The 22,707-nt window shown below is 44.6% G+C and overlaps 1 protein-coding gene across 1 annotated transcript in view; it reads left to right on the forward strand.

The window, feature by feature from the left end:
* Positions 1 to 22,707, forward strand: part of LOC119444880 (nose resistant to fluoxetine protein 6) — a 423,598-nt gene that overhangs the window by 257,093 nt on the left and 143,798 nt on the right. The window contains exons 2-6 of the mRNA XM_049663713.1: positions 3,917 to 4,235; positions 4,894 to 5,102; positions 6,517 to 6,628; positions 10,557 to 10,641; positions 21,542 to 21,633. Coding sequence (XP_049519670.1) covers positions 3,917 to 4,235; positions 4,894 to 5,102; positions 6,517 to 6,628; positions 10,557 to 10,641; positions 21,542 to 21,633 — 817 coding nt within the window. The remainder of the gene's footprint in view (positions 1 to 3,916; positions 4,236 to 4,893; positions 5,103 to 6,516; positions 6,629 to 10,556; positions 10,642 to 21,541; positions 21,634 to 22,707) is intronic.

Here is a 22,707-nt window from a genome sequence, read left to right on the forward strand (position 1 = left end):
CAGATTCCACGTTGTCTATGTGACAGATATGACTTAAGAATCATTAGAGCCTGTCGGCGAAAACCATAACACACTAAGTTTTTTAGGAGTAGAGTATGGTTCACTAAGCCGAATGTCTTGAGAAGTCCACGAAAACACCAATAACGAACACTTTCTTTTGAAACTGTGTTAGTATATATTCCTGTTGTTCGAGTAGTTATAACTCGTCAAATTTATTTTTCAATACCGAAATTGATTTGGTGACAGAAGATCATGCTTACTAATAAAATCTGACAACCTATTTACAGAACTTTCTGAAAAGCTTTCGAGAAGATCGAAAGCATAGATATTGGTCTATAATTTCCTAAATCATTGTGGTCTCCTTACTTATGCAGAAGCGTTAGTTTGACTGTTTGCATTTTATTACGAAATGTACTGGCAGCTAAGCATGAATTAAATATATCTGCGAGAACAGGCGCACTGACTTCTACAGCATGGTTCACAGACCGTACTTGAATACCGTCAATGTCATAGCTATCGCGGTTATTAAGGTTTTGTATTACTGATATAACTTCTGTCTTAACCGGGTTCAGGACTATTGTCCCAATATTGTAAGAATTAATGTATTTATTGGAATCATGTAATCGGTTGTTATGAGCGAGTGTTTTAAAAAAGTTGTTAAAGGCATCTGGTAACTCTAGTCTTGACCACAGCAAGTCCTGTTGACCATTTTTATCTTCAAGTAATGTTGAGTAGTATTGCGCACGTGCCTGGCGTAGCGTTTTTGTTAACCTTATCCTGTATTTCTTAAACATCCTCAGGTCATCTGCTGAACGTGTATTTGAAAACATTTTGTGGAGCTTGTTTTTCATTTTAATTTCTTGGCGTAGCTCAGAAGTTGCCCAAGGTTTGCGAGTTTTACGCTTTGATCCACGCACTTTTAATGGGAAGCTGGAACGGTAGAAGCTGTTTGAATACTTGTATAATCTCAATGTAAGCCTCATTTGAGCTACTCGCACTGCCAATGTTAATTCGCTGAACTTCAGCCAGTAAGTTGTGAAATGAGTTTCGGGCATATCATTAGTTATACACTGTTACTTAGCTTTTCCCTGTCGGTACTTTACCCCTCCAGTCTTAGTTATATTTATGAGCGATGGAAGGTGGCCACTGATTGCGCATGATATTACGCCTCTTTCAGCTATCGGTTGTGAGGAGCTCGTAATCAGCAGATCTAGAAGACGTGCACTTTTTGCTGTGACCCTTGGTGGCATTTTAATAAGGTTCACAAATCCGTTGGAACCCAAAATCGTGTTAAAGTCTGAAGTAGAAAAAGTTATCCTTCAACAAACCAATATTTAATCTCCAGCTATTAGTGCGTATTTGCTATCTGTTATAAGCGAAAGAAAATCATCATAAAATTCCAAGAACTTAACAATATTTCCCTTAGGAGGACGATCGCAAACAGAAAACACGAATCTGCCCGTACAGACTGACATAATTTTCAAATCGTGAGTAATTAGGCAGTACGAGTCCAACTTGCCGCATTCAGTGTCAATAGACACAAGCAGCAGCAGCTGATGCTGCTCTGAAACAGATCATAAACTTACCCGCAAGTCAATTAACCAGAAACTAGAACAGCTGAAGCCACAGCAGCAGCCGCAGCAGCTGCTGCTCGAATAACCTGCAAACATGCATTCAATAACCTGCAAGAAAAGCAGTTTTTCACATACGTTGTTCACGGCTTGCTGCCGCTGCTGCCACGTTACCGGCGGCTGGGCTCCGCTTTTCGTGGGTCGAGCTGCGGGCTGCGCATGCGCAGATAAAGACTTGCAGGCAATCCACGCGAAATTCGCAGCCAGAAGTCGACGAAACACTTCGTATACTCCGTCGGTAGGGCCTCGAAGCAGACAGCTATTAACCGAGGAAGTGCAAGAGGGGATGTTGAAGATTAATAAGCAGCGTTAAAAATACCTACCCAAACTTTATTTTCCCCGCATTTTTATGCCTTATACGAGGCTCTTCTTTCTGGGGTTTTACGTGCCCAAACCAGTTCTGATTATGAGGCACGCCGTAGTGCAGCGCTCCGGATTAATTTTGACCACCTGGGGTTCGTTAACGTGCACTACAGCGCAAGCACACGGGCGTTTTTGCATTTCGCCTCCATCGAAATGCGGCCGCCGCGGCCGGGATTCGATCCCGCGATCTCGTGCTCAGCAGCACAACGCCTTAGCTGACTAAGCCACCCCGGCGGGTCTTATACGAGGTTCACAGTAAGCTTCCCCGGTGTTCACCGTGAGCTAAACAAATCACCTTGTTTATGTTTGGTTAAAATTATAGACATGTTATGGGTGAAGTGCAGGCGAAATTCAAAGTATCGACTAATTATAGCCTTAACAGTAAATTACGCATTGAAGCGAAATGTAGCATCACACGTGTGCCTTACGATCGATGCAGAATTTATCCCGCTGGCCAGGGAGAACTACGAACACCAAAAAAAATTTAGTGAAAATTTGGCGAATAATACTGTGAATCTGTGTGCATATTTAAAAGCATTTGCATGAAATACAACGTTTGCAAGATATTTTTTTAAAGAATGCTCGAAAGCGTTATGTGCGATAAAGGTTTCAATCCTGAGTCCTATCCGGGAAATCTTTCGAAGTATGTTGTTTAGTCCTAGGCAACTGAAATATCTACTGCAACTGTTATAAAGGTGCAGATTCGCTGGAAATTGAGGTATAATTCTGCAAGTTGACACACGTTTACTGGCTTGTTTAGAGCATTTCAAATCAGGCTCGGGCTTTTATTTGCTTTTGTGGTTTTTAAATGCGAAGCATTTCTTGGCGAGCATTTGCCACTTTGACAGTATCTATCTAACTATCTAGCTGCCTACGTCTTGGTGCTCTCATGGTCGTTTCGTTAGCATGGAATGTACCAAAATTGTCATACTGTGGCAAGAGTGTATGACAAACATAAATGATAGGTCATGACATGAAATTATGATATGTGTGTCATGTAGTTCATGAAACAGCCGCCTACGTCTTGGTGCTCTCATGGTCGTTTCGTTAACTTGGAATGTACCAAAATTGGCATTGTATGACCAGAGTGTATGGCGAACATAAATGATAGGTCATGACCTAGTTATCATGACAAACTGGGAATGTACCAAAATTGGCATTCTATGACCAGAGTGTATGGCGAACATAAATGATAGGTCATGACCTAGTTATGACAAGCTTGGAATGTACCAAAATAGGCATTGTATGACCATTGTATGGCGAACATAAATGATAGGTCATGACCTGGTTATCATGACATGCGTGTCATGTAGGTCATGAAACAGCCGCTGACGTCTTGGTGCTCACATAGTTAAAAAAACCAAAGTTTCAAAGAATCCAGAATATAATGATGCTAATGGGTGCAAGTAATGCTATGATAGTAACTATAGTGATAGTGAATACAATAACGACCATGACTCAGCAAAAAATGACAAATACTCAACGAAAAAGATTACCACCCAAAAACCACCGGAATGTGTTCGGACGTGGGCACTAAGTGAAGGAAAAACTAAAGAATGTAGGTAGACGCCAGTCGAAGGCGTATTCTGATAAGGAACCCCGTTGAAAGCAAAAATAAACTTAGGAAATGTCTTCGCCGAGAAGACAGAATTTGTTCTAGAACGTTCATCAAGTGAAAATGTTGGTGTTTTAGGTTCGCTCTCACAACAGAAAAGCATAATCAAGGTTTGTGGACTCCTTGCATTGATTGTCTTTCAGGGAGCCAGCGTTGTCAGTCCTTTAGCGCACGCTTGTGTTTTCATCGGTGGATCTCACTGCGGTAAAGCTAAGAGACGCCTACGTTCCTCATTGCCATGCTCTCCAAGCAATTCAGCGCTATGGGGTCCCAAAAGTCAGCAAGGAGACATTGTCGCAGGCCTCAGGTAGCGCTATGGGTATTGGTGTCGTGGTGCGTGCTGCTGCCATACTTAGTCCAAACCGCGCTAGCTCAAAATGCCAAGATTGCTACCGGCCGGAGTGCGTCGGAAGGAGCGACGTTGACGAACCCGGATAACACTGTCGGCGAAACGGAGAAAATCGACTTCGCGCAAGTTGCTCGAGACGTGGTGGCCGCGGGCGTTTCCAAAGTGCCGCCGTCTTTGACACGAAAACTTCTGGAAGCCGACGTGCGGCCCGAGTGCAGCACGGCGCTGGTCCGGACCATGCGAGCCTTCCAGAACCTCGAGCCGTGGGCCCTGAGACGTGAGTATAGCTTTATTTGTTTCTAAGTGTATACAAATATGAACGATCCTCTTCCAAAGGCTTATAAAATAATTGCGTAGCTTGCACTAGTGGCGCAAGGCTAAAGAAACAGCGGAGCTGATCGGCACCTAGCACTACCAAGTCATCCCCAGCATTTTATGGAATTTTTTTATTATTGATCGACTATCGATTACCTATTGATAGGCTATCGCAAGGTATTTGCCACGTATTTGGGCTAGGTTATGCACTACGAAGTCATCCCCAGAATTTTCCTGAATTTATAAATATTGATTGAATATCGATTAGCTATTGATAGGCTATCGATTGGCTATCGCAAGGTGAAGCGAGGTGCAGCTGTGTGCAGTGACGTCATCGCTAGGCGAGGTTTTGCGAACGCTACGCGAGGAAACGAAAAGCTTAAACAGCTCCGCTGTTAAAAATCACATGTGCGCCGGTCCACTCTTGCCCACACTCCCACTCCCCACTCTCCCAAAGTAGTATTTATACAAATTTGTAATTAGTGGCGCGTTAACTCTCAAGACTTTCGTAAACGCTGTCTATATGTGTTTTTGATAAAACCGAGAATATGGAACAGCGTTATACGACAATGGAAATTATACTTCAGGGTGCATTTTGTGCCAAACGCTGTGTGTCGCAGTTTTCGACTCAAGTGGAAAGTACCCCACGGGGCTCTTCGAAGGTGCGCACGTCGACCTGGGCTCGTTCGACGAGTGCCTTGAGACCGCCGTGCGGGACAGGCACGGAAACATGTTGTCCCGGGGTCAGTACTGCAACTTGCTTGTCTACACTAAAAATGCGACAGCAATGGAAGTATCGAACTTCATCTCCAATGCATTTCACCCGAGGGTAAGCAAAATCAAATAATATAATTGTCTTATTCCTAAGATACATGGCGCAACACAATTAAATATTACTGCAGCGCGCACACAAGAAATGACGACACAAGGCAAATGTAACACACAGTAAAGTCGTAACACAGCTTTTGCACTGGTTGTCTAGGTGTTAGTAGTTATCTTCGTCGAGTGAATTTCGATGTTCTTTAAGATGGTTATTGACACCCCGACCGGTTTGGCTTATGTAAACATTGCCGCTATTTAATGGTAACACGTACACTACGCCGACTTCACATTTTACGAACTTGGAGTTTTCTTTTAAGGCGCAGACACACTTAATTTTGTTTGTCTGGTCAAACTTTTGGCCACCGCTTGACAGATACCTTGCAGCTTGTCAGGAGGGCTGAAAACAACATAAACACCAAACCTGCTGGCAACGTTCTTTCGTTCGTAGGAAAAGCGATGGACATAGGACCTCATTTCTTGCGTGCACGCTGCAGTTTCATAATGAATAGCTACCAACTCGCCCAACTTTCAGTTCTTTTACAATTAAACGAGCTCACTCTAATTCAAACGTTCCGATATCGAATCTTTCTTGGTATGTGTGGACAAAAAGTCAGATATGTAGTAAAGTGGTAACACACTTTCTCAATACGTGACTTCCTTGTGGTGCAATATTTTCCCGGGGCATAAAGTATTATCCCTCTTGTAGGTATGCTTTTTTCTCTGGTGTTTTGCTCAAGTATAGTTGCTGTATTGCCATACTAATGCTTTCCTATCAAGCAGTAATTTAGCGTACAACATTAGAGAAGCATGCTGCCAGAAACAGGAGTGTCAGTTATAATTGAATAGACAAATTTCTCTCTAATAAGGGTACGTCTGAGCAGTGGTTACGTAAAGTGCTTGCTCTTTCCATGTTATAACGGCGCTATAACACGACTTGCTTCGCAGTGTTCACGATCTCCGCGAATAGCGCAACTTTTATGCCAACACAAATATAAGCAGCACTAGCAAGAGACACTAGTATCTAAGACAAGGTACTCAATTCGTGCGAAAGCCCTACCGCATGAATTATTCTTTCAGAGCAGTACTTTATTTTCATTTATTATTTGAGGCTACCGATGTCGGTCACGTTCGAGTAAACGAAAAGACAACTGTCTCTTGTCTGAAAGTCCGTTTCAATGTCAAAGTTGAAAGCTGTTTTTCTTTTGTAGACTGTTGCTTAGGAAAAGCTATACGCTGGAAATTCAAATCGCAGCGTTAGCACCGCTGAATTCGCGAGTGCCTGTAAGAATTCAGGTGGCGGGGTTCCCCTGTTGCCACGCCTGTCTTAATAACATATCGTTGCCATTGTCTCATGTTTTGTGTTCAGCGCTCCAAGTATTCATGGCATGATGGTTGTTAATTTCATCGCTGCTTTTTTTTAGCTCCGCTATTTCAGCGACTTCGTTTTACCTCCAGGACATCCCATTGCTCGCCTGGGAGTATGCTTTATCGATGACTGTAACCAACATGACCTACAGGTTTTGGCCAACTCAGGTAAGCCAAAACGAAAAGAAAAAAAATATTTTTCTTCACTATTTGAATGACAATGCTGATGATATACTGATTAACTTATTGCTCTCCAGGTCGTATGGTATATAGATGACTGCAACGTTCTTGTCGTACGGTTTACGGCTAACTGAGGTGCGCCAAAAAATCTAGAAAAACAAAATCGGCGCAGCTCCACTGACTTAACGTCACGAAGACTGATCAAACTGTGGAGCTGGTAGCTTCAACTTGGCTTTTACATCCCGATGAGTCTCTTCGTACCTTTGCCGCGACGCCGCCTCCCTCACTCGAAACTCAGGGTCTTCGGATCTTCGCTGTCGCTCAGCCTCAGCTTCCCTTGCTCGGAACTCTTGGTCGGCACGTCGTTGTTGGGCCCATGCTCGAGCAACTTGCTTTCGTCTTTCCTGCCGCACCGCTTCTTCTTCCGGAGACAGTTGCTTCTTCGTCCTCGCCATACTCGTCGCCGAACGTCGGAATGCTCTGCGCCGACTGTGCACGCTTTTATACTGTGCGGTGGGAGTCGAGCCCTGGGCCCTCGAGCTTATGTGGGAGTCGAACCCACCACCTTTGCCGTTAAAATTTAGGCACACTTAAGGCACTCAAACCCGCGGCCTTTCGTGGGAAAATAAAGTAATAAGAAGTAACAACGCATTCGAATGAGAATATCACGTAATTTAATGAATGTCTGTTGAGCACGCAGGCTTTCGCATTCACCCACTTTGGGGTGTGCTAAAGTGACAATTTTTTTTCATTTTCAAATCACTCGGACATCGCTCGTACACGCCAGTGCCAAGGAATCATAATGAGAAATATTTATATAACAAACCATTGTTCATTACCAATATTCGCTGTTAAAACGTTACACTATGTCATTTCGTAAAAGCAGTGGCTTTGAAGTTCCTAACTTGTGGTTATGTTTAAGGCTACCGTTAAACTAGACCACAGATACAGTGGGGTCGAGCGGCGACTTCATGTGCGCCAGTACCTTAAATTAGGAACAAACTTACAAATGATTATGCTATCTGACTATGCTCACAAAGCTCTTGGAGATAGCATAGTCATTTGTAATTTTGTTCCTAATTTAAGGTGTTGGCGCACAGAAAGTCGCCGCTCGAGCACGCCAGTTAAAGATTTGGGCGGCTGTACTTCCGGATGTAGCAGCACATGATTGTGGTGGATCCTCGGCACGAGCCGCGCTCGATGCCTAGCTTATTTTGTATCGACCTTCCCGCCTCACTGAATGCCAGCATTTCATAATGTACTTAGAGGTTGGCTTCGATTTGTTCGGCTAGCATATTGCGCTCGCCATGGTAGTGGTTTGGATCTGGCTGCCTGTAACATCAGTCCCATAGCCCACTTATATGCTCTGCGGGTCACGATGTCTGTTTTGACTGCCTCCGGTATTTTTAGGATGAGGTACGGTAAGTGTAGATAATTCGCCTAAAGACAAAGGCCTGGAATAATTTGATTAGCTTGGCTTTTTTCATGCCTGCGCGTTTGTTTGCGATTCAGGACAATAATCTCAGAGTTTACTGCACGCTGCCGTTCAGCTTGCTTAGCATTTCGGTGTATGCCATGTTTTCCTGGGCGAGAAGACTGCGAATTCACTCTGGCAAATATTTTCCCCCTTATTTGCACTCTGATGTCCACCAGGAATTTTCTGTAGGTCGGGCTGGGACGCGCCATTGTAATAGGTGTTCTTACTTTTGTAGTGAGCGTGCTAGCTCTCAACTCCTAGCATACTGCTCCACCACCATTGTAGCAATGATGTGCATCAGCACGTCATCGAAGTAAGAATGCCAGATGAAATACGTCAAGAAGTTTGTTGCTTGTAAGCGTGGCGTAGTGTATAAGGTACCAATGACATGCGGCAGATACTATGTCAGCCAAACTGGCCGTTGTCGAAATGTGCGCCGGCGGGAGCATAGTTGCTCGTTACGATATCCCCATTGTGCCTATTTGGTCCAGCACTGCACCACGTACAGATACCAGCCACAGTTTGGAAGAACCGCCGTGCTCTACCGGCATCATGACTCGTCCACTAGGGAGATGCCCGAAACGTATTTCATACATTGTGCGGAAGACACGTGCGTCAGCCAGGAGTCTGTATCGTCGCTGAAAGAAGAGAATGATTTCATTTACACCCTATGCTAATGTCTTTCTTTTTCATTTATGTTCTTATTGTCGCACGTGGTACTCAAGTTTCGGGTTTTTACAAAAAGTCTATCTATCTATCTATCTATCTATCTATCTATCTATCTATCTATCTATCTATCTATCTATCTATCTATCTATCTATCTATCTATCTATCTATCTATCTATCTATCTATCTATCTATCTATCTATTACTATCTATCTATCTATCTATCTATTTAACTATATCTGTGTGTATGTCCGTGTATGTCACTAACAGTTTTCTTGCCAACTACGCTCACTGGGAAGTCCTTGATGTAATGGGTAAAGCATTGGGCTACTGGCGTTGAGAGAACCGGGTTCAAAACCAACTGCCGGACCAACTTGGGTCACCGTCTATGTAGCACTGGATATGTGCCGCTCATCGGTTAAGCTATTTCACGCCAACTTCTGTTACTGGGTATGTAGCCCACCTTATGTGCCGCTCTTGAATGAACCTCCTTGACGCCAGCTTGGTTCCCTGGGTCTGAGCCACTGGGTATGCGCCACTTTTCAATGACCCTTTTGCCTGAAAACTCGGGTCACCGAGTATTCCGTCCTTCAATGGACCTCTTTGACGCCAGCTTCGGTAACTATGTGCCACTTTGTATGCGCTGTTCTTCAATGGCAAAAAACAACTAATAACACAAGATTTCTCCGGTGCTTGTTGGGAACTAAACGCGCATCATATTATTCAGACAAACTCCTCTAAAGGTAGGTTCACACAAGCGCCATGTGTGGACTTCGTGGCGGCATCTCTGAGGGACCCAGCGTGTCCCGAGGGAAGCGCGTAAGAGGAACCCGGCTGGTTACACGCCTTGCATTTCTGTAGTCGCAAATACGGTGTGTTACTACTTGGCTTCACTGCTAATTGCATTGACATCGACATTGATCGTTAGATGTAGTCAGAGGCAATTTCAATGCGTTAGGATTCTTTGGGTTCTTCAGGAGACCCTGAAACGATTTTGATTATTTAATTACTTGTAGCACGGTACTTTGTTGCAAACGACGAGTTTGCAAAGTCACGAAGCCGTTTGAAGCAAGAAGGACGATGTTTAGGCCAACCCATGTGACAACTGTCATTACCTGGCTGGCTGAGTCACTATGCTTCGTAGCTCCCGTAGACACTAGAGGCGCCGTTCCTTCTCGTTATTGTAATAAAACTCTATGCTTGAAACGGTAAACTCGTAAACGGCGTCTTCGCTGCGCCGTTCCTAGATTGGCGCCACCATGCTGTTAAACGCGTTGGGCGTAAGATGCCAGATACATACGAAAGACTACCTCCAACTCGGCAAAAAAGCATCACTTAAAAAAAAGAAAGCTATTTGCATTAACAGGGCAGAAAGAGTAAGAGAGATGAGTTCTGTCATTTAAAACATATGATGCGCTTGGAGCGTGTACATATATGTATAAAATCTCTTGCAGCGCTTGTTTCGTTGCGTAACTCTGTAGAGAATAGAGTCGGCAACCGGTACATCTGCAGCGGTAGCGCAGATACATATACTACGGCTCGATATGCCTGTGCTGTCGCCCTTTGGTTCATTCGGGCGATGTGCTATTTCCGTGGAACGGAAGTTGGCGGGAGACCGCGAGAAGAGCAAGTTCTGCCGTAAAAACAATGAATAGTTACTGAATGAAACTGCTGACATGACGCCACTTATGCTCATGCTTGCCGGCAGGTCGCATGAAAACATATTCATACCTATTATGAGTAATTTACTTGCTGTGTTTGTCTTCTTCCAGTGAGCCTTCCGTCCATCCGTCTTGAAATGTCGAACTGCGTGACTGCAGAACCGAAGCCGTGGAGCCATATACAAATAGGAATTGTGTAAGTTGGTCAAAAGACACACAACTTATTCTAAAGTTGTTGTACTCTATTGGCGCACATTGCTCATTTGTGTAAACGAAAGCATTTTGACGTTACACGGTCTTGAATGTGCTGGTGTGATTTCTTGCAGCGTCCTGTAGACCGCAGATTGTCGAGAGGTGCTTGTAGAGATTTCTTGCTCACACAGAAATAAAGGTAAATGCTATTAAGAATGCATCCTAACAGAGAAAGCACATTTATTAGTTATTCAGAAAGTGACAAGTTGTTATCGCAAAAGTCTCAGGGGACAGTACTGCAACCGCTTTCCTCAAGAGCCGTCGATAAGCTTATGGGATTACCAGCATATTAGCCAACAAATGAACAGCCTTAACACTACGTAGGGTCAAGAGCATCCTTTGCACACGGACTCTTACAATTAAGAATTGAAAAACAAGAAATAAAACGCAGTTTTAAGTTGATGCAAGTACCCTAAACCACGATAATTGAAAGTACATGAGCACGATAAATTGATGGCTGAATTCGGAAATGTTTCATTCGCAACATCATTGCAATTAGCAGGTAAACTTTTTTCATGATTGCATGTGCAAGATACTAATCCATGAGCACCTGAATTTTTAAACTTTCTTTAAACCTTCTATTTTTGAAATTTCTTCTCATTCACAGGATGGTAGAAATAACCCAATTATCACTCAATGAGACAGTACACAAGGATTACGTCTACTCAAAATCAGCGATTTGTCGACCTTATGAAGCATTTATACCAGGAAAGTGTTTATTTTTGAAATATTTCAAGCCTTTCTCGGCGAATAAGTACGCTCAGTAATATAAGCAAAGCGTACTGCACCTGTAAGCGTGTTTCCTTATTGCGCCTATTATCACCCCTTAGACCCACGAAAAACGGCGTTTGAGCGAATTAGTACACCCGTATAAAAGGGAGGTTTTTTGGAGTTGTACCATTTTGTCCAATGGATAGTTTGCTGAAATGTACACTACGTTTTCTTTTTACAGTGATATATTTTCATTGTATGACTTACCACATAGTCTTTCGTATCATCCGCCGAAGTAATTACAAAGTGGTTTCTGATGCGTTTATGAAAAAATTAGGCGAAGAAACTCTACCCATGCCGCAGTATACCAGAATTTGAACTGTGGACCTACGGATTGCCAGTCGGAAGTATTGCCCCTCGGCCAAGCCGCCGACAGTACTGAAGAGGATATCATAGCTCCTGAAGAGTGCGGTGGTGCCACTAGCTGCTGTAATGGCTCTTCAGTTTATCTATAAACCAGCACCAAAGCGAAACAAGTTGAGAGAAGCAAGAAGTAAAATATGAAAGGCAGGAAGAAGAGAAACGAACAAAATAGTTGTGTCGCTCTACATTTTGACCAGCGAACGTCGCCTCCGCAATAATTCCTGTGTTCTGATCCGTAGCAGGCTGCTCCGCATGCATATGCAAATGTTTATTCCACCCGATACTACATGAAACAGTGCAAGACGTACAGCGCATAATGTTGCACCCGCGCCGATGGTACACCAGAAAGAATGTCCGCTTGAAGAACGATGATTGGCTGACGCGCTATGATAAGCTGACGCTTGGTATGTGATCTATAAAACAAAACCAAGCTTAAACAAGTTAGATGTAGCCAGTAGTAAAATTCTAGAGGAAGGTTAGGAACTAAATTAAAAAAAGCTGTTTCTCAGCAATCACTACCAGGGATGCCAACTACATGAAGTAGATGGTTCACAACCAGAGCCTACTGCAACCATTTGACGTGCTAGAACAGTGACATGCAGAAACCGCAGGGAAATAAACTTTATGGCTTGAAGCACCTTTGTTTAAGTTTGGGCTCTGGGAGCAGTGCTTCGCGAGCCGCAAGCGCAAATAACAAAGGCTTGCAACAAAGGCACAATGTTTGATCAGGTATATATAAAAACATATTGCCGCCGAGACGTGGTCAAATTCAAGTAGTGCGTTTTTCGCATTATATTCCATGAGAGATTTAGCATGGCTCAGTTTCATCGGCAGCGTTTATCGCTGCACGAGCAGCCCGGTGAACCTGCCATAAAGGCATGCGCACGACGCCACCCCGCTGGGCAGAAGAAGAAGTAGAGAAGGTGGAACAGTGGTCGAAGTCAGAACATGACTGATTTGCACTACGCTAGAATTATGACAGTTGTGGTCAGAGATTTGCTCTTGGTAAATAGGTTTGTTTTATTGACCAGTGTTGCTAAAGGTCGCTACATGTATGGTAGAGGTGCAAAGTAGCAGTCGAATCATCACAAACGCAGAGACCTCCGCCCCCTCCACCAGCATGTCGATCCGGTGGAAGTTTCCAATGCACCAGCAGGCCAGCCACTGTATTCGAGGTGATGCATCTCAATTCGCACCTCTGCACTTCACACTGAGGGGAAGTCGAACAAATGACGCCGCTACTATTACAAGCCAGGTAACACCGGCGCAACCGGCGCAACCGGCGCAACTGATGGTAAGCCAACCTAGCAGACCGCAAAGTTCCCATGACGACTCATTCGATGACGTCGAGGATGGATTGGATTAGCAAATTTTAACGAATGGGACGAAAGACGGAAGTTCCACAACGTATATTTCACATTGGAAGGCTTTTGGAGAATGAGGTATGAAACCACTAGACTTCTCATCCTCTTAGAGGAGATTTGGAAACAGCAGGCTACGCAAGCCAAGACTGATGGCATAGAAAAGGCGTAAAATGATCTTCACGCGAGGAATCAGCGCACAAAGGAGAATGTGGAGAGGTACATCGAGGACATGTCCCGCCTGCTTAAGCGTCCTGATTCCAACACGAGCGAAGATAATAAACTAGGCAATCTGATACGTGATGTATAACAAGAACTCTTCGCGGATCTTGTCCGCAACCCACCACGCACGGTCGCCGAGTTCAAATCAGAAGCACAGCCGTGGAAAATACGCTACAGCAGCGGGGCCGGCTAATCAGTTGTGTGAGGAATTACATACCCATCATTATCATCATCATCATCATCATGAAGCTGAATAGGAGGTATAGAATGAAGGTAGTAAAAGCCTACGCCCCAACCTCCAGTCACGATGATGAAGAAATAGAACAGTTTTATGAAGATGTTGAAATAGCGATGAGCAAGGTGCAAACTCAGTATACTGTTGTCATGGGCGACTTCATTGCAAAAGTGGAAGAAAAGCAGGCAGGTGAGCAAGCGATTGGCAACTAGGGCGTCGATTCTAGGAACACTAGAGGATAGATGTTGACAGACTTCGCTGAAAGGAATAGGCTCAGAATTATGAATATCTTCTTCAGGAAGCGCAGTAACAAGAAGTGGACCTGGGAGAGCCTTAATGGAGAAACAAGAAATGAAATAGATTTCATACGCTCTCTGCCGATCCCAGCATAGTGCAGGATGTCAAAGAGTTAAGTAGGGTAAAGTGCGGTGGTCATAGGTTACTGAGGCCTAGGATTGCTTTCAATATGAAGAGCAAGATTAGTCAAGACGAAAGAGGCCAACCTAGACGCAGTAAGGGTAAAAGCAGACGAATTCAGGAGGGTGCTCGCAAACAAGTATGCAGCTTTAGAAGAGAAAGATGAAGATCACAAAGAAGTAATAAATGAAACCGTAACCAGTCTGATCTCAGAAGCAGCAATTGAAGTGGGAGGTAAGGCACTAAGGCAACCAGTAGGTAAGCTCTCTAAATTAACAAAGTACCTAATAAAGAAACGATAAAGCATGAAAGTGCCAAACTCAAGAGATCAGATAGAATTTGCTGAACTGTCAAAACTGATTAAGAAAAAGTAAGTAAGCGATATTCGAAATTATAACGCGGGAAAGATTGAGAGAGCCGTAAAACTACTTTCATTCGAAAAAGTGATGACCAGGATAGAGCACTGCACGGGCCCATTTTTTCAGCCCGGGCCCGGCCCAAGCCTGTTTCTACGTTGGGCTGCGCACCCCAGCCCGACCAAACGTTTTATGGCGAGACCCGGGCCCGCTCCGGGCCCGGAAATAATCTACGTTACCCGCCCGGCCCGGCCAACCACCCCTTTACCTTAGGGCCGAGCCCGGCTCGAAACCGGCTCGAACCCGGCCCGAGACCGAAAAAGACATGTTTTTCAGAGTCGAGACGCTCGAGGGTTACTGGCTGCACGTTACATGCACACCACCAGAAAGTCCAAGCCCGGCCCGGGCCCGCGTCAAAAAACCAGAGCCCGGTACGGTCCCGGGTCAAAGAGCAAATGCTGTTCCCGAGCCCTGCCCGAGCCCGTGAAAAAACTGCCCTAGTCGGCCCGGACTTTTGGGTAAGCCCGAGCTCGTGCAGTGCTCTAGACCAGGATACAGAGACTCCTTCTGCAACTAGCGATGAAGTTAGAAGGGCCTTGCAAAAGCAGTTGAGGAAAAAATAATAAAAGTCAATTTAATAAAAGACGGATTAGATATTATGCATGAAAAGCTTGCGATCCTTTATACGCAATGCCTCACGACTTCAAGTGTACCAGAGAACTGGAACAATGCCAGCGTTACACTAATCCATAAAAAGGGAGACGTTATAGAACGGAAACATTATAGGCCCAATAGCTTGCTTTCAGTACTGCACAAAATATTCACCAAGATAATTTCCAATAGAATCAGGGCAACACTTGACTTCAGCCAACCAAGAGAACAGGCTGGCTTCGGGAAAAGATATTCTACAATGGATCACATCCATGTCATCAATCAGGTAATCTGGAAAACTAGGGAGTACAATAAACCTGTACACATAGATTATGAAAACGCATTTGATTCAGTAGAGATACCTGCGGTCATAGAGGCATTGCGTAATCAAGGAGTACAGGAGGCACACTGAATATCTTGGAAAAACGTTTACAAAGATTCCACAGCTACATTGGTTCTACACAAGAAAAGTACAAAGTTACCTATCAAGAAAGGAGTCAGTCAAGGAGGCACAATGTCTCCAATGCTATTCACTGCAAGTTTAGAAGTATTCAAGCTCATAGACTGGGAAGGCTTAGGAGTGAGGATCAACGGCGAATATCTGAGCAACCTTCCGTTTGCAGATGATATTGTCCTATTCAGCAACAATGAGGACGAATTACAGCAAATGATTGAGGACCTTAACCAAGGAAGTGTAAGAGTGGAGATGAAGATTATTATGCAGAACACAAAGATAATGTTCAATAGCCTGGTAAGGAAACAAGAATTCAGAATTCATGTTTTTTTCTGGAGGCCTGAGAAACGGTCAGGAAGCTATGTGAGCTCATCGAGTCAGTAAACAGGGAAGGGATCAGCAGGTTACAGTTACCTCAGACTCTAACGGCAATGCCTATCGTCGATGTTGTTCGGCACCAAGTGAGCCATGTCATGTGGAATCCACAGTGTTAGACATAACCAGCACCATGGGTCCCAACGTAGTCCGATGTGCTTACACAACCTGCTGTAGAGAGTAGTACACCAGTTGCGACGTCTGCTGCCTAACAGCAAATAGCACACAGCGAACCCCATCTGGTGGAACCAATGGTCTCCTATCGGCCGACAGCACGCAGTGCACCTCGTCTGGGGGAGCCAAGATCACGGAAAATTCACGTTTGCCATTAACACGAACGCAGGCAACACCACCTAGATAGCTCAGGGAATACGCACTCCGATCTATGACGACATGCTACCTGGTCAGAAATTTTTATTGCCAAGGCTGGAGTGGCGAAAGCGGTGACGTCAAAATCCCTGTTGCTTACGCGGGATCATTGCCATTAGATGCTATGGCAGCCAGGCCAGGTACCATGACGCCATGATCGGGGTGCATTTGTCTCGTGCTATCTAGGTGGTGTTGGCGCAGGCCTCTATGTTTCCACTGCGGTGAGGTGCGTCGTCTGCATCGGTTGTGTGCGTACCGCCAAGCCGGTCTAAGAGGTTTTCCCCTAAACGCGCTATGCCCTATAAATGATGAACGACCGACCGAGATTGAGGAGTGCTTGTCCACTAGCCACAGCCTCGTTATTCCTCGCGAAGCCCAACCACGGCCACTGTCACCTATGCACTACCAACCGCCCATACTACGTGCATCCCCAAGACCCCTATAGCGTCGTTTACCAAGCCCACACAAGCAAAACTAAAGTGAGCGACTTGTGTAGGCGTGGTCGCTGACAACCATAGTTACGAAGATCCTCCACTACAGAGTGAGACGACAAGATATTGCCGGTAAACAGGTGCAGTAACAAAAATATTGCATCACTTTCTACAGTTGATAAATGATTAATGTGAGTTGATTGCATTAGTCGAAACCGGCGCTATTCATATGGTAATAAGTGGCGAAATGGAGAAGAAACTAAAGAAAGTTTTGATGCAGTGGACAGAGTACAGATACGCACGGAAGGTGGGCACCTTATTACGCCTCTCGGCAGATGCGGCGTAAGAGTTGAGATACTATGCTTGACTTAGCTCTTAGATTTCATTGTACTGCAAGATTGACCAAAAGAACTTATACTAGGCATATTTTTCTGCAAGCGAACGGCGTCATCAATAACTTACGCAGGTCCAGTGTATCGTTATCGACTAATCAGACTATCATCATACCATATAGGTTAAGCAGCGCACTGACAAGGACAAAGTTTAGAGACACAAGAATACACGACAATCGCTGCACTCGCAACTATTTTATTTTAGAACGAACACTTCGTCTTTATATACATCTTTAGTAGGATGATTAATTACCAACTAGCCCAACTTTCCGCATTACTAATCAGACAATACTTGTTGAAAAATCGAAGCAGCGATGACTTACTGCATTGCGCTTTGTCGATGATGGCCTAACTGTGCATCTACTCTGCAGTGCAATGATTCTTGGGAAAAATGAAACATCGCACGACCGTGAAGTGCATAGAGGATGCCAACAGAGCGCTGTTCTTGAAGAACGGCATTTGCATGGCTCGTGCTCTTGCTTTCTTTCACGATGGGCGTGCAGATGTCCTACTTACAAATTACGAAAATTAATTCCAACAGATCGTACAACCAACATCTATTGCTGATTTTCATGACTCCTGGGCAGCCATTCAGTTATACAGCCTAATGATATCGTCAGCTGCTCTGCCAAAGACCTACCCACAATGTAGACGCAGCGATTGCAGTCAACCCTAGGCTTCCGGTGATTCAAAAAGAATGGTTGCACGACCTCATAAAGAGTTTTCCTGGCTGCTGCTTCAATTTCTCCAAGGTGTGGCACACACTGATTACAACAAGGCACCTAATTATAACAGATGACGTCACGAGACCGCTATGCCAGCTTCCGTATATAGCGCCCCCAAAAGAAACAGATATTATCCAGAAATAGGCACAGGAAATGCTTGCAGATGATGCAATTTAGCCTTCCCACTGTCCATGGGCGTCTCCCGTAGTTCTTGTCAAAAAGAAAGATAACACACTTTGGTTTCATGTTGACTTTAGGAAACTGAACTGGGTTACTTAATGCGACGTATACGCCCTTCCGCGCATTGTTGACACTTTAGATCGTTTAAGTTGTGCCTAGTTTTTCTCGCCTCTGGATATCAAATGCGGATATTGGCAAATTGAAGTGGATGAGCCGGTTCGTCAGAAGACAGCATTCGAGACACGAGATGGCCTGTACGAACGTAAGGCACTTGCATTCGGCCTATGTGCGGCACCAGCCACCTTCCAGCATATGATGGCCACTGTGCTCTCGGGATTAAAATGCATTTGTGTTTAGTATAATGGATGATGTGGCGATAATCTACGCCACATTTGACCAACAGCTAGGAGGTCATCCGACCAGCATGCCTGGCATTTAAACCGGAAGAGTGTCAGTTCGGCTTCGAAGAACTTCAATCCCTCGAAAACATCAGCATTGAAGGTGTTCATCCAGATCCCGAAAAGACAGCAGCTGTGGCGGGGACCATAGACAAAAAGTCAGCACTACGTTTCTTGGGTTTATGTGCCTGCTATAGAAGACTTATTCAGACATTTTCAAAGATTGCTGAAGCTCTGACAAAACTCACAAGAGAAGGTGTGTCTTTCATGTGAAAGGGCAAACAGATTGCATTTAACTAGCTGAGGAAACGCCTGCACGCTTGTCCAATTCTTGCCCATTTTAACGAGACAGCCGACCGAAAGTGCACACCGATGCCAATAATATCGGCCTTTGTGCTAGTTCAGCCAAGTAGGAAGACGGGAAACAGAAAGTGATAGCTTACACCAGCCGCAAGCTCTTGAAAGCATAAGCAAACTATTCGGCAACAGCAAAGCAGTGTCTCGCAGGGATTTGGTAATAAGTAAATTTCAACCCTACCTCTACGGCAAACCATTCAAAGCAGTTAGCAACCACCATTTGCTTTGCTTGCTGGCAAACATCAAAGACCCTTTCGGACGATAAGCAAGATGGAGCCTCATGCTGCCACAGTACGACATTAGAGTTGTATACGGATTCGGGTGGAAGCACAGCGATGTGGACTGCTTGTCAGATACAAACTAGACGCACTGGCATCAGGAGAAGATTTCCAGTTTCTAGGTATTGCTGGTGCACCTGAAATATGTAAACATCAATGAACCGGAGCAGAATTGCTGCCGCCCATACGGCACCTAGAACGATTCATTGTTCACGTTGCGCGTGTTTTTGCCAGGAAGCTCTCATCGTTCTACTTCTGCGAATGTTTCCTCCACAACAGAGACTTCCATAACAACGTGGCAAATTTATACGTTCCGTGCCCTCAGCTTTACGGCAAGAAATTTCGCATGTATATCGTGATGAGCCCACATCTGGGCACCTGGGTGTGAGCGTTACATTCGCCAGAATTCGTGTGAAGTACTACTGATCTAAGTTACTAGCTTCTGTACAGCACTATGTGAAGACTTGTTAACGCTAGAGACGCAAAAATGCCATTCGCGAAACGGCAACTCTGCAGAAGGCAGGCCTTCTCTAGCCAGTAAATCCACCAAAAGCTCCATTCCAACTTGTTGGAATTGAGCTTTTGGTGTTGGTGGACTGTTGTTGGATACTTCTTGGACCATTCGACATTATGTTTTAAAACAAAAGCGTATTCTTGTAGCGACTGACTAGATCTCCCAATACGCAGAAGCTGACGTACTGTGTAATGTAACGATGGTAAAAGTGAAAATATTCTTCGCCAACAATAAAGTTCTCTGGCATCACGCTCTAGCCACCATTATTACTGATCGTGCAACAACCTGCACTATTGAGCTAATCCAATGCTTGATGCGAATGGCTAGTACGACTTACAGGAAAAGTATGGCGTAACATGCGCAAAAGGCTTACCTGAACGCCTCCACAGAAGTCTGGCTGACACGCTTTCTATGAATGGCGATGTTGAGCACATGATGAGGGACGAAATTTTGCACTAAACAATCTTTGCGTATAGCACGGCTGTTCAAGTAACAACCCGCGTTACACCGTTTGAATTTATATTCAGTCGAGTAGTAACTACCACATTAGTTGCTATCTTGCCGTTGGACGAAGGTAACAACCATCCATGTGACCTAGATGATTTCTTGCGAAGAGCTGAGGATGCATGCCAGGCAAGGTACCTAATACGCCGCCAACATCGCATCGACTCAAGCCGGTAAAACCTGCGACGTAGATTAGCCCATTATCATCTCGGAAACAAAGTGTGGATATGGACACCAGTGCGATGCCGTAGACGGTCCGACGAGCTGCCCTGCTGACACTTCGGCACTCACGAAGTGTTCCATTGTATAGGCAACCTCACTTACGAAGTGAAATCCGCCGGGCACGAGAGATCAAGATACGGCAACCTCTTGGAACCCCTACACGTTGTTCGCATGGAACCTTACTATGAAAGGGAAATGAGAAATCAAGTGAGCGTTCTTCAGGACATCAAGAGGAACTGCTTCTCTATGTCTACGCATCGCGACAATGCTTATTAGGAGGCGGATGGTGCAGCGGATACTTGGCCACATTCATGTAGCGCGCCCTTCGTCTTACACACAGTGAGCGTCTTCCCATGGCGCAGTTCAGCAACACCACGCATGGTTTATCGCGGCATGAGCAGCCGGGTGCACCTGCCAGGAAGGCACGCGCACGAGGCCACTACGTGGGGCTGACGCAGAAAACGTGAAGATAAAACAGCGGATCGAGGGCCGTTGGACGCTAGGGAAGACACGATTGACTTCTTCTAGGTTAATATAGTGGCTTAGAGTCGTGCGCGCAGGTTAGTCCTTAATAAATAGCTTTGTTTCATTGTCCAGTGTCTACCAAGGTCGCCACAATAGTATATTAGGCTAAAGGCTCAGAGCCATCTTGCAAGCACAGATGCATTTACAGTAGACCATGGCGCTACACATGCACCACTCCAATGCACTGGCTGCAGTTTATTTCCATCGTTAAGCCTTGCGTGACAAAAGCGGTGACTTCAAAATCACCGCTGCTTACTAGGGAGCATACCCATTAGATTCTGTGGCAGTTGGGTCATGTAGCCGGATGTCACGGATCGGAGTGTACAGGCCTTGTGGTTTCTAGGGGGTGTTGACAATTCGCTAGGCGCTGATGTTCCAATTCCGTTCCCGAGAGGCTTTTTACTCCCTTGAAATGTTGAAGTCTTCGAGGACTATTCAATACAGTAAGGTGTATGCTTCGCACAAATACCCTTTTAAAACCCTGGAAACTGAAGGGGTGCACTTAGAGTGTCCTGCTCTTGGGTACGCTCTTTTTCCAAATATTTCGAACAAAACAGGACGCACAATCAGGGTGTTTCTACATCTGATACACCCTGGAGGGTGTAATTTTCCTTAGTGTGGACGGTCGCTTCATAAGAATATCGGAAAGCTATACTTGCCAGAAGAATTGAGGTGGTATTTACCGGAACATTTAAACAACGGGAAGAGTTTCATCACAAACAAACGTGGTTTTTCTCTTTGCAGAATATTTGGAGCGATACTACTTTTTGCTGTTATTACCGGAACACTTGTTGACCACTTCGCGGAAGAACTACCTGAGCGGAGACAAAACCGTGGTAGGTTGCATGGCATAATTATCCATTTCACGTTTATTTGTGACAAGTGCCGACCACCTCTTATGCAGTGAGAAAGCTCATATTTCAGCCAGTGACTTTCTTAGTATATTGACGCACATTAGCAGACAGTGATATTTTAAATACAGTCAAATGTGTAATTTGTAAATCATGAACGCTATTTAATCATGTTTTTCGGAAACCTTTGCAACAAGATGTTTATTTTTAAAAAAATCGGGACAACGTAATGTCATGAGATGTAAGGCCTGCAGTAACACCAGATGATTGTTTTCTGTAGATTGATGTTGTTTAGTGACTCCAGTGACTCCAGTGACTGATACGGCTATCCTGTCTCAGCAAGTTAAAACGAGAGAAATATTAACAAAAAGAAACCACCGGCAGGTCAGCCGGTATTCTTTCAAGAGGGGGAGATTCTCAACACGACACATCATAATGTCATATGCTAGCTAAATATTTAAGTTTCCCCAATGAACTTTGCAATTATCAGCCGCATGACACCTGGCGTATCCAGAAGCCTTTTTTTCGTGAGATGAGCTGCCTAGCTGGTAAGTTTTGCTCCTCCTTCATGAACATGGCGATAGGGTAGGTGGTGGGATGGGGATGAAGTTGGCCTAAAAATTTCGGCTGGTGTTAGGACCTTGGGACACTGCCCCTGGACAAGCGTCTGGTATAGCACCTGTTAAATTTTGGTATCAATGTTGAGTAGGACAATAAAAAGTAACTTGAACAGCAATCTAGGTTTCTTTATAAAGACTGAGGTCACATTTCTCGAAACTGGCACTATACGCACATGATTTGTGCTAAATTTATGGGACTTCGGTAATAGTTAAAGTCACTTCCGCAAACAACAATGATAAGTAAAAATAATTTGTGAGTCACTGTTAGCTAGCTTACCTTAAAAGCGCCGTGAGACTTCGATTAAGTAATGCGCACATCTTCAAGTAGTCCAGCTGAGAAGATATAATTTCATTAAACCCGTGGTACCGGGCATAAATGAAATTATGAAATGCATTTGGTAAAAGTAAGCAAAAGCATCACCTGATGTCGGTTTAAGTT

The sequence above is a fragment of the Dermacentor silvarum genome, chromosome 3 (genome assembly GCF_013339745.2).
Source record: "Dermacentor silvarum isolate Dsil-2018 chromosome 3, BIME_Dsil_1.4, whole genome shotgun sequence".
In the NCBI taxonomy this organism is placed as follows: Eukaryota; Metazoa; Arthropoda; class Arachnida; order Ixodida; family Ixodidae; genus Dermacentor; species Dermacentor silvarum.